The sequence below is a fragment of the Macaca fascicularis genome, chromosome 6 (genome assembly GCF_037993035.2).
Source record: "Macaca fascicularis isolate 582-1 chromosome 6, T2T-MFA8v1.1".
In the NCBI taxonomy this organism is placed as follows: Eukaryota; Metazoa; Chordata; class Mammalia; order Primates; family Cercopithecidae; genus Macaca; species Macaca fascicularis.
In genome coordinates, this window is record NC_088380.1 from 84,698 (window position 1) to 96,087 (window position 11,390).

The window sequence follows — 11,390 nt, forward strand, 5'->3', positions numbered from 1 at the left end:
AGCCTCCCGAGTAGCTGGGACTACAGGTGCCCACACCACGCCCTGCTAAATTTTTTGTATTTTTAGTAGAGACGAGGTTTCACAGTGTTAACCAGGATGGTCTCGATCTCCTGACATTGTGATCCACCCGCCTTGGCCTCCTGAAGTGCTGGGATTGCAGGCGTGAGCCACCGTGCCTGGCCTGTTTTTGTTTTTTTGAGACGGAGTCTTGCTCTGTCATCCAGATTGAAGTGCAGTGTCATGATCTAGGCTCACTGCAACCTCCACTCACTGCAACCTCTGCCTTTCAGTTCGAGCAATTCTCTTGCCTCAGCCCCCCTAGTAGCTGGGATTACAGGCATGTGCCACCATGCCTGGCTGATTTTTGTATTTTTAGTAGAGACAGGATTTTGCCATGTTGGTCGGCTGGTCTTAAACTGTTGGCCCCATGTGATCCACCCGCCTTGGCCTCCCAAAGTGCTGAGATTACAGGCATGGGCCACTGCACCCGGCCCTGTGTTTGACTCTTAAATCTTCTTTTTCTTTTTAATATTTCTGTTTCTGGACGGCCACTCAGTGGATATGGAGGAAGAGTTCACAGATGTCCGTATTACATTTCTTACTTAAATTAGCCTCCCTTGAACACTGCTGTAGGGTACAGATGCATGAAAGGCTGAAAGGGTGGTTGCGTCCCAGTAAGTGTGAGCGTGGAGCTGGTCTGTGAGACCCCGGTGCCAGTGAAGGCACCCGTGTGAGATGGCCTGGGATGGGGGTGTTCAGAGCCCTGACCGTGGCACACACCCTTCAGCTTTGATGTTTCAGGCCATTGCTCTGGTCATCAGTGAGCAGAAGGTCTAACAGCAGTGATATTTATCACTAGCTGTGTTGGCCAATGTGTTAGGAGGGTGAACCTGTTTGACTTAAGCTGTTTGACGGGTTTGCATTTAAATAGACAACTGGTGACCTGGTGCCTGGACGCTTGCTCTGTGACTTGCCCTACGTGGCTTCTCCCTCTGGTATGTGTTAGATGAGATGGGCGTGTTTAGGGTGGTGTGGCCCTAGACTAGAAATGCAAACCCTGCCTCACCCCAGATCTGCCCCACCCCAGTGTGACTTTTGGAGATGGAGGCCCAGCATCCTTCACCTGCCCTCCAGGGTGATGCTGAGGATGCTGAGGTTTCAGAGCGCTGCTTTGTTGGCACTCCAGCAAGTCCTGCTTAAAGAGGCCAGGATCTGAAATGGCAGGTTACCACATTGTATAGCAGAAAAATAGAAACGTTTCCTTAGAATGGGCGTAGGAAGAAAAATGATTTCCTTCACCATATCTGGAAAAGATTTCAAATTAGCAGGCACTATTTGGAATTATTAGTGGTCTCCTGTATTTCTTATCTTTTTTTTTGTTTTTTCTTTATTTTGATACAGGGTCTCACCCTGATGCCCAGGCTGGAGTGCAGTGGTGCAATCTTGGCTCCCTGCAACCTCTGCCTCCTGGACTCAGGTGATCGTCTCACCTCAGCCCCCTGAGTATCTGGGACTACAGGCACGATACCATACCTGGCTATTTTTTTTTTTTTTTTTTGTAGAGACGAGTCTTGCTATGTTGCCCAGGGTGGTCTCAAATTCAAGCATTTGTCCTGCCTCAGTCTCCCAAAATGCTTCTGTACCCCTGACCCAACAAGGAAGGACAAGAGGCGTGAGCCACACTCCTGGCCTCCTGTCTTTCCTTGTTGGAGCAGGGATGTAGAAGCACTTGCCGCAGCTGACTTGAGTATATCTCGTTTTGCTTTGTTTTCGTCACGGGTAACCTGGCAGTGCTGTGCACCAGTGCTGCTGGCCAGTTGTTTTTTCGATGGACTGGCAGAAAATCAATCTGAGACCCGGGTTCCTTTCTCCCCGGGTACTGACCAGGTGGGAGAGGAAGGACGTTATCTGAGTATCAACTTCATGAGGGCTGGTGGGGAAACGTCAACTTTAAGGTGCCTGGGATCTAAGGCATGGAACCCAGAGTGCAGCGGAACATAGGGGATGTATCCTTGGGAGCAGAGACGTGCGGGCCAGTGCCCTCGTTCCTGGCAGGTTCTGAGTGCAAGAAAAGGTTAGTGACCCAGCCGAAGTCACGGAGCAACCTGCCAAGACCTGCCTGGATGTGTGGCTGGCATCTGTGCTGGCCCCAAAACTGCCCATTTGGGGATTCCTTGCAGTTTCAGACCCATCTAGGGGTCCGGAGAGGGTCCCAACCATGACCTCAAAGAAAGAGGTGTTGCCTTGAGATCCTCCAAGGTGAGGGTAGGAATTTTTTTTTTTTGTTTCAATTAGCAATAATTTGTTGTGAATGATCTTGGACCTATTTTCCACTTCTTTGTATAGGAAGAGAGACAGAATAAAAAGTCTCAATGTGCCAGATGCCATGTAATGAAGTCGTGGGTTTAACATTGTTGATTATTATGTAACATCACGTTAAGTGGAACATATTCACACGTGTCCACAGCGTGTGCGTGTGCCCAGTCCGATGAGCACGTTGGGTTGGGGTCGCTGCTGGTTCATGCAGCCCCTCTGGGTGGTGCTTTCTCTGTGACTTGCCCAACACCGTTGCTGCTGCCTCTGTTGGAGTTCAGCCTTGACCGGCCTTGCTGCCACCAGGTTCTCGGGGCCTGTGCACCCTCTTCCCCGCGCGCACCCTCTACCCCGCGTGCACGTTCTTCCTGGGGCACACCCTCGTCTCCGCGAGCACCCTCGTCCTCTGTCCTGCCCACCCGGGGTCTGCTGTGTGTTTCTACTCAGCCCATGCCTGCCTCTTGCTGTGAGCTCAGTTTATTGAGGTGCGGTGAGAAACCAACAGAGGGGAGCAGTGTCCCAGCTTGTCAGGGCAGGAGGGAGCCTTGGGCATCTCTTCCCCAACTCTGGCGACCCACCCTTCGCGATATAGTGCTGGGGAGAGAGGTGAGTTCTAAAGGTAAGACGGCCGTGATTTCCTGAGTCTTAATTACCTAACACTGGGTCATCTGCCATGTCGCCTCATCGAAGGGCACCTCTAGAGACAAAGCAAAGCCTCTGGTGGCCGTGGGCGGGGTGGCCATGCCTGTCTGTGGGTTCTGTAGAACCTACCCAAAGCCCCTCCAGCCGTGGGGATGTTCAGGCACTTGCCGCCTGTAGGAAGTGTGCGTTAGCCACGTGGTAGGTGCGGACGCCTGGAGGGATAGGCACAGGCCCACAGGCGTGGTGAGTGTGGGAGATTTAGCCACGTGGGGACGTGTGGCGGGATAGGCACAGGACCACAGACGTGGCGGGTGTGAGAGAAAGTGCACAGAGTGCCCAGCAGATGGCGTGTGGTCAGCGGAAGCCGTGAACACAGGCCGGGCTCGGGAGACACATTTGGAAATACACTTTAAGCAACATCAATGGATAATGCTGCGATTTGGTTTCCTCCCGTGGTCCAAAACATGTTCTAGAGATGCCGCTGCTTTGTGTGTACCTGAGACAAGGGTCTAAATGTATTAGGGCCTTGATGTAATCTGTAAGACAGGTACAAAATGCCTATTTCAACGAGGCACTGAACAAGAAAGCGTGCTCTATTCAGTGCAATGAGAATGCTTCATTGTCATAAGCAAAGTAAAATGCCTCCAAGGCGAGCTTGCCATGTGTTTAATGACCTTGGACACGAGCCTCCTAAACCTGCCAGAAAGTGCTTCCAGCGTGGCTTCATGCAGTGGTTTCATGCAGTGGCTTCAGTGGAGAATGTGCATATGTGGCTGATACTGAGAGCTGCGCAGCACCCTCCTGACCTGACGCATGCCCATGTGTGGACCGTGAGCCGGGCAGCACCCTCCCGACCTGACGCATCCCCACGTGTGGGCCATGAGCCGGGCATCCTGACCTGACAGGTCCGCATGTGTGGACCATGAGCCGGGCAGCACCCTCTTGACCTGACGGGTCTCCTTGTGCCCATTGTGGGACCTCCGTCAGTCAAACAAGTGACACATGTCAAACTGAATGCAGGGAGGAGGGTCCAGGATTGCACGCAGGCTCCATGTCTCATCCTTCTGAGGCCTTCTGGGAAGCCAGGAGGGCAGTGGGGTCTTTTGCGTGTTTCCTCCTGGTGGCTATGAATTTGTACCAATGGCTTTTTGCAAAAGGGCCCGGAGGCGGAATCAGACCCTGTCTTAGAAAGGATGACGTCTTCACGGGCACCTCTTTCCGCCACTCTAGTGCTCCTGTGATTTTTCAATATGTGCACCCTGCAGACTTCAGCCTGTTGGTGTCTTGGGGGAATAGATACCAGGATTGTTCCAATGTGTGCAAACCTGAAACAGGAATTTCTCTGCGTTAAGTTGGTCACCAAAATGGGAGGTAAGGGGAGAGGGGAAGGAACTTCTTGGCCTCATCAGCCCTTTTCTTGAAACTCACAGTCAAACTTTGTCAAATTCTAGATGATGGTGCTTTAGTCGATGCATTTATGTATGTTATGTCTTGTTTTCTGAGTATGGTGCTTCGAGAATTTAAATATTAAGGTGAAATTGCCATGCACGGTTGAATTGGCACCATAATTTGACTCTCTGTAAAGCCTTTTGGTTTTCTGTTAGAGTGACTTACCATTTTTTGAGTTAACTGAAACAAACTCTGCTGTCAGCACGAAGGAACCACTGTCTAGTTAGGACATCCAATTAAATAGAATTCTCCTAAATAGAGCGTGCTCTTTTCATAAATTTTAAAAATTCATCTATTCATCAAACACATATTGAGTACTTATCACCCTGGTTGCTAGTCACTGTTCATATATATTTTTAAGGAATTACTTCCACCTAGCTCTGAAATAACATTGTATTTAGAATTTAGCCCAGAGGTGATTAAGCATGAACTTTTCTCAGCAGTCTTGTTTTCATTTTTACTTGATAACATGTTCTCAGACTCGGTGCCCAGCTGACGTTACTGTGCATTGCCCCAGGCACACACCTGGCCGGCGCTGTGTCTCTGGGGCTTTAGAGCAGGAAGGAAGGGCTGCCAGGTGTCTGGCCCTTCCATGTTTCCCTGGGGGAAGGATTAGGCCTTGGGCAGGAGTCTTGGCTTGTCTTACTGGATTAGCTGGTGTCATTCAGTCAGCTCTGCCTTGGTGTTAAGCTCTGGACTGACTCTGACCTCTGAGTGGCAGAGGAGAGGATGGCGTTTTAGAATCAGTCATGCAGACCGGGGCACCCAGCAGGTCTCGGATAAAAAGTGGTGGCAATTGATCACTTCCCTTTTTGGGAGAACTGTGTGGATTGACTCAGACCTCTTTCTTTTGATTTTATCTTGAGACTTTGCAGAAGCAAAAATGCCTTTAAAAAAAATTAAATGATGGGCTTTTGTAATGTTTGTGTCTCCCCAAGATTCACAAGTTGGAATCCTCACCCGCGAGGAGATAGTGCTAGGAGGGGGAGCTTTGGGCGGTGAGGAGGTCGTGAGGGTCTCATAAATGGGATTTGTGCCCTCAGAAAAGGGACTACAGAGAGCTCCCTCGCTCCTTCCATGGTGTGCGGACCCAGTGAGAAGCGCCGTCTATGAACCAGGAAGCCCTCACCAGGCAAACCTGTCAGACCTTGACTATGGACTTCCCAGCCTGAGACTGAGACTGAGAGCTGTGAGAAATGAACTTGTGTCATTTGCCAGCCCCTGCCCAGCCTGTGGTGTGTTGTTAGAGCAGCCTGGGTGAACGAAGGCAGGTCGTGAATTTTCTGTCATGCTTTCTGGCTTCAGATACTTGCTAGGGAGATGTCACCATCTTACCCAGGTGGAAGTGTCTGGAATCAGACGTTCCGTTATGATTTGACCTTGTTCTTGCCCCACGCCTGTGCCGTTCGCACCTCCAGGTGTCTCGGCTGCCCGCGGCCCCTCCAGACGTTTCTGATTCGGGGTGTGGTGCTGGTCGCGGCCGTGCCGTCAGTGACCAGGAGTAGGAGCTCGCGCCCCTCGTGAAGCAGCAGCCTCACCCGGAAGCTGCCGAGAAGCATTTGACAGAAGGTGATCGCGCCTCGAGACTGAAACTTCCTGTTTACAGGGAATGGAGGTGCATAGTAGGGAATTTCATGATGGCCCTAGAAACAGATGCCTCTGGGGTAGGGGATATTCTGCAGGACAATGCAATGATCTTCTCGAAAAGTGAAGATCACAGATAAAAGGGGTGCGAGGCTGTCCCTGACTAAGACGGGGAAGGAGAGTCACTCAGCACAGTGTGTGGCCCGGATAGAAAAGACGTTTTCGGAACGATTGTGCTACCTGAACATAACCTGGACAACGATGCTCTGAAATCATTCTTGTCTGCTGATGATGGTACTGCGGCTGCAGAGGGGCCTTTATTCCTAGGGAACGTGTGCCTGAGGACTCGGTGAGGCAGCAGGAGCCTCTCACCTTCAAGTGGCTCCAGAGAAGAAACAAATCTGTCTCTCTGTCTGATCTACAGAGAGAGTGAGAAAGCAAATCTAACGAAATGTTAGCAGTTGTTGGAGCTCCACGTGGAGAAAACTTGACCACTCGTTGTACTGTTCTTCCACTTTTTAAATATGTTTGAACATTTTCATAATGAAAATGTGGGAAAGTAAAAATAAATCTGGAAATTAGAACGGAAGTGAGCCCAGCCAAGTGCTCTTGGGTTCAGCCGGGAAGAGCCAACGGTCCGTTGGTGTTCTCTCGACTCGTCGTGGGGATTTCCTCCTCCTGGGTTCACCACCTAGTTTTCCTTGTGGTAGTTATTTTATACATAGCTATGAGCATAGGTGATACTGAAAACACACGTTTAGTGTGGTTTGTCATTAAGAATTTGGAGAACTGGCTAAATAAACCACTTGTACAGAGTTGAGATGAGCACTACCTGCCTCAGCGTCTGTGGTAACAGCTTCATTTGGGTGCAGAGCTTGGCAGAGGTTTGAGTGACTCTGTCTCGATGGTCCTCTGTCAGAGGACAAGGTTAAGCATCACCACCGAGGGCCCTGTTGAGCCTCTGGGCTGGAAGTAACCTCCCCCTGGCTGGTGAGGCAGCCTCTGAGGGCCTTTCCTGACAAAGCCCTTCACTGAGCTGCAGTTTGGCCATCTCTGCCCTCACCTCCCCGACTGCAGGGCCTCGAGGTCTCACCACCTCCAGCCTGAGCACCCAGTGCCCAGGGGCAATTTCCCACCTTCCCTGGGGGCTCAGGATTCTGGCTCCCGGGGCAGTGCCCGCAGCTGGGCCCCTCCTCCTGGGCTGGGGGTAAGGCTGGCCACGGCCTCCTGCTATGTCCCACTGGCCACTTCACCGCAGCTGCAGCCCTCACTGGGTGGCCCCTCCTGCTTCTGTTGGATGAGGAGATGCAGGCCTTCACCGAGGCTTCCTGGCCTCGCCCCTGCTGGCCCCAAGGCTGTGCCGCTTCCCCCTTCCCAGCCCCTGGTCTCTGTACAGTGTCTGTCCAGGATGTCTGTCCATCTGTCCTTGACATTCTGTCCAGAAGCAGCCACTGTCATCTTAGTTTGTGAGGGGCGAGCAGAGCCCAGGTGCGGTCGATGTGGAGATGCTCATGCACTTCAGTGTGCAGGGAAGTGAGTTCCTTCATATCTACAGCCTCTGCACAGCCAGCTGGGAGCTCACCCCATTCACAGGTGGATGTGCCTTGTTTTTTGGCCCAATCACCTGCATTAACTCAGAAGAATCACAGTTCCCTGCTTTTCTGTCTTTCGTGACCGTCCACCTCCCTCCTCTGCCTGGGGCTGAATGGTGGGGTCTGTCATGGGTTCGTGGGACCCTCTGTTCTTGTGCGGCCACCAGGAACTGTTATCCGGGCTGATTCCACAGGAGGAGTTTGGGGTGAGCTCCTGAGCGAGAGTTGGGAAGACTGACGTCTGTGTAAACCTTGCTTGTTCATGGTTATTCCTCTCAGTCTTCTTAAATTGTGAAAAATTGAGGACCATTTTGAAATATGGATTTAGGTATGGATTGGTGAGGAGAGAACGTTGATCTAATTGGGTTTACGTTTTGTGTGATAATTTTACACTATCCTTGGGAAAAACTGAAGATGTTGACAGGGTCATGAGAATCGTTTCTTTCTTTCTTTCTTTCTTTTCTTTTTTTTTTTTTTTTTTTTTTTTTTTTTTTTTTTTTTTGAGATGGAGTCTCACTCTTGTTGCCCAGGCTGGAGTGCAATGGTGCAATCTCGGCTCACTGCAAACTCTGCCTCCTGGGTTCAAACAATTCTCCTGCCTCAGTCCCCCAGTAGCTGAGATTATAGGCGCTCACCACCACGTCCAGCTAATTTTTTGTATTTTTGGCAGAGATGGGGTTTTGCTCTTAAGGGCATTGTTCATTAAGTATTAATTGGTGGCCTGCCGTTGAAGTAATGTTAGTGTAGTGCTGACATCATCAGCCATGGCAGAAACTTACTTGGCATCCCTGGAAAAGAGGGCAGGGAAGCATAGTGCCCTGACACCACCTCATTCTCCAGTGCTACTTCCAACTCTGAGCTGATGGTCATTATGAGTGGATCTGCCCTGGACAATTAGTTTAGTGCAGCTGCCTTGGACAGTCAGGTTAAAAGTAACAAACCGTCACAAAACTCAGCTAATAAAATGTGAGGAGAGACATGGGACACCAGGAAGGGGTGAGGCCTGTCTCCCTGTGTGCCATCTGTGTGGAGCCTCAGTACCTAGGGGACAGCGTTTACACAGAGCCCCAGGTTTTTATTAGCATTTCCCTGAATAAAATGTCACTTGTGAGCTGCGGACTGGGAGGCTTTTTCTGATTATTAGGTTTCGTAATGTGGGATCATCAGTAGGCAAGGTGGGCCTGAGGGCCATAGGATCTGGAGACTGTCCAGGGCTGCTTTCTGGGGATGACAGGCTTGTCCCTTCAGCAGTCAAGACACCAAAGAGAGTCTTTCTGAGAATAAAAGAGAGAAGCTTTTAAGGAAAAAGGCAGTTTCTCTCTCTGTTTGGGAGTTGAGTGCATTTTCCTACATTTACTCGGAGATGTTCCTTGGTTCCCACCATGTGCCATCGCCCCGCTATGGGGTAGGGTCACCCCACCGCGTACCTAACCCAGGAAAACTCCTCTGCAGTTATTTCAGAGGCTGTGTGCATTTCTCTTGCCTCAACGGGTAGAGTGAGTTTTTCTTCCTACTGTTTTTAGTCAGTTTTCTTAATCTAGCCTGTTACTGGGATAAGTTCCAGAGACGAGCAGTTTTAAAAACAATCTTTGTACGTTGCGTAGAGAGCAGTCCACCTGTAACCAGTTTGTTCCTGGAGGTACCGCAGTGGCCTTGGTTACGCGAGGGCCCCGTGGCTCAGGATGGGCCGAGGAAGGAGTGCGTGAGCAGTGGGCACTGGCCGGAGGCAGGGGAGGCGTGGCCACCTGTGGCTCGAACTCCCCCCATCCACTCTACCGCACCGCTGGGACGTGAACATTCTCGCCCTGGACGTTTTGTCTGAATGTTCAGTGCCCAGGCTCTTGGGTACACAGGCGGCCCCGGGTTTTATTTCAAAAGGGTGTCGCGAACAGTGAAGTAACCCACGTGCCTAAGCTTTGATTGACATGAAGGAATGTAGAGGCTGCTGAAATCCTGGTCATTTTAGAACAAAGTATTTTATTAACAGTTTTCTAAAAGAAAGAAATCATTAAAAAATTGATCCCTGTTGAGGTAGAAGGATCTCGTCCTCATGCTCCTCAGTTCCTTCCAGAATCAGCTTCCAGTTCAGCTGCAGAACAGGTTCTGGTGGTGGCTGGAGCAGCCCAGGCACGTGCCGTCGGGTCTAAGTTCACACTGGTGCCCGTGTGGTCTCCAGTTACGGTGCGGGCCGTGGGGTCTGAGTTCACACCATTGCCCATGTGGTCTCCAGTTACGGTGCTGGCCATGGAGTCTGAGTTCACACTGGTGCCTGCGTGGTCTTCAGTTACAGTGCTGGCCATTTGTGCCTTTCTGGGAAGTTAGAAGGAGGATCATTTCATCACGTCTCTGTCCTCCCACACCTGATCTATGCTGGGCCACCGTGAATTCTTCCTTTTAACTGTTTCTCTCATCACGGGCAACACTGGTGTTCTGTGGTCAATGTTTGCCATTTCTGAAAACGGATTCTGTGTTTCTTTATATAATCACCTGGTCTCTTTTACGAATTTCGCTTTTCTTTAAGAAAATCATCGTGCTTTTATCTCTTCAATCTCAACTCTGTTCCCTGACACAGGCTCTTACCAGCTCGAAAATTAAAAGTAATCTTTGATTATACTTAATACTTTCTAAAGTTTTCAAAAGTTTATCGGCATGTGGGTTACTGAACATTGACTGTTTATTTAATGGAAAATTAGATTCTAAGTAGAGTATTAGAGTGAAAATGATCTTTTGATTTTATTAAAATATTCAGGTAAAAATATTAAAATGCCTTCGCCAAACTTCATGCCTGTGTAGCGTGAAAACATTAAGCTGCTCTCTGCTCCCGGGAATGCATGAGTAGAGTATGTGTTTGAAAGCGTCATTCCAGTCTTAAGTTTTAGGTATTCTTAAAGGGGTTGGCTGGAGAAGTGACATTTAGCATTGAGTGAACGTTTGACAAAGATTTGTCTCGATATAAAAATAGTTAAAAACAATCTTTAGTGTTTCCTTTCAGGGTTCACCCATTAAAGAATGGTCTTGTAAAAAACTCATCGAGAGTGTCGGCGCCCAGAGGTGCTACCTTGCCCACAGTTGTGTCATCTGCTGTCACCAGGCGACACGCCCAGCGTTTAGCTGCACGTCAGATGTGGCCACGGGGCCACAGGACATCCCTGCGGACGGATGTTCTTATGCAGATTAATGAGGATGGAGACCGCTGCAGAACTGTAAGCCCCCCAGGGGCTGACGGAAGCCTGGGAATACCCGAGACACCAGAGTCGCTGCTGCCCTGGGTGGAAGGAAACCTGCCCTGGAAGATGGGAAATGCAATAAGGAGAAAGTACCAGGGTACATGATGCTGTGAAAACGGAGATGTTTTAATTAAATTAACAATTAAAATCATTTTAATTATGTGAATTATTTGAATTCATGTTAGTTCTTTTTAGGAAATTAATACTTAAAGCAAGTTTGTTTTCTGAATTGTTTGATTTAATTGAGTCAGCACAAGAGTTAGCATTGATATCTGACCCTCTTCCAGGGTTGGGGCAGAGGAGATGGGGGCAGAGGAGACAGGCCTCCCACCCGCTTTCCCCTGGAGCTCAGCCAGAATTTCCCATTGAGGAGCCCTCAGCTCCCTGAGAGCCAGGAGCTCTTGCGGAGAAGCCGCTGTCGGCATGCCACCCGCTTTGATGGCCCTGCTCTGCCATCCCTGCGCTCCAAGGGCCGGACCCTGCCGCTGCCTGTGCCAGACGGGTCTCAGGGAGGTGCCAGCCAGGGGTTATGCATGGCGGGGCCTGGGCATCGCTGTCCAGATTCCGTGGCTGCCGGTTTCAT

At 50.1% G+C, this 11,390-nt stretch overlaps 1 protein-coding gene across 1 annotated transcript in view; it reads left to right on the forward strand.

Moving 5' to 3' along the window:
- Window positions 1-10,969, forward strand: part of LOC135971207 (uncharacterized) — a 45,028-nt gene extending 34,059 nt beyond the window's left edge. Inside the window, exon 5 of the mRNA XM_073995119.1 lies at window positions 10,560-10,969. Within this exon, the coding sequence (XP_073851220.1) occupies window positions 10,560-10,912 (353 nt within the window). The 3' untranslated portion in view covers window positions 10,913-10,969. The remainder of the gene's footprint in view (window positions 1-10,559) is intronic.
- Window positions 10,970-11,390: the final 421 nt, after the last annotated feature.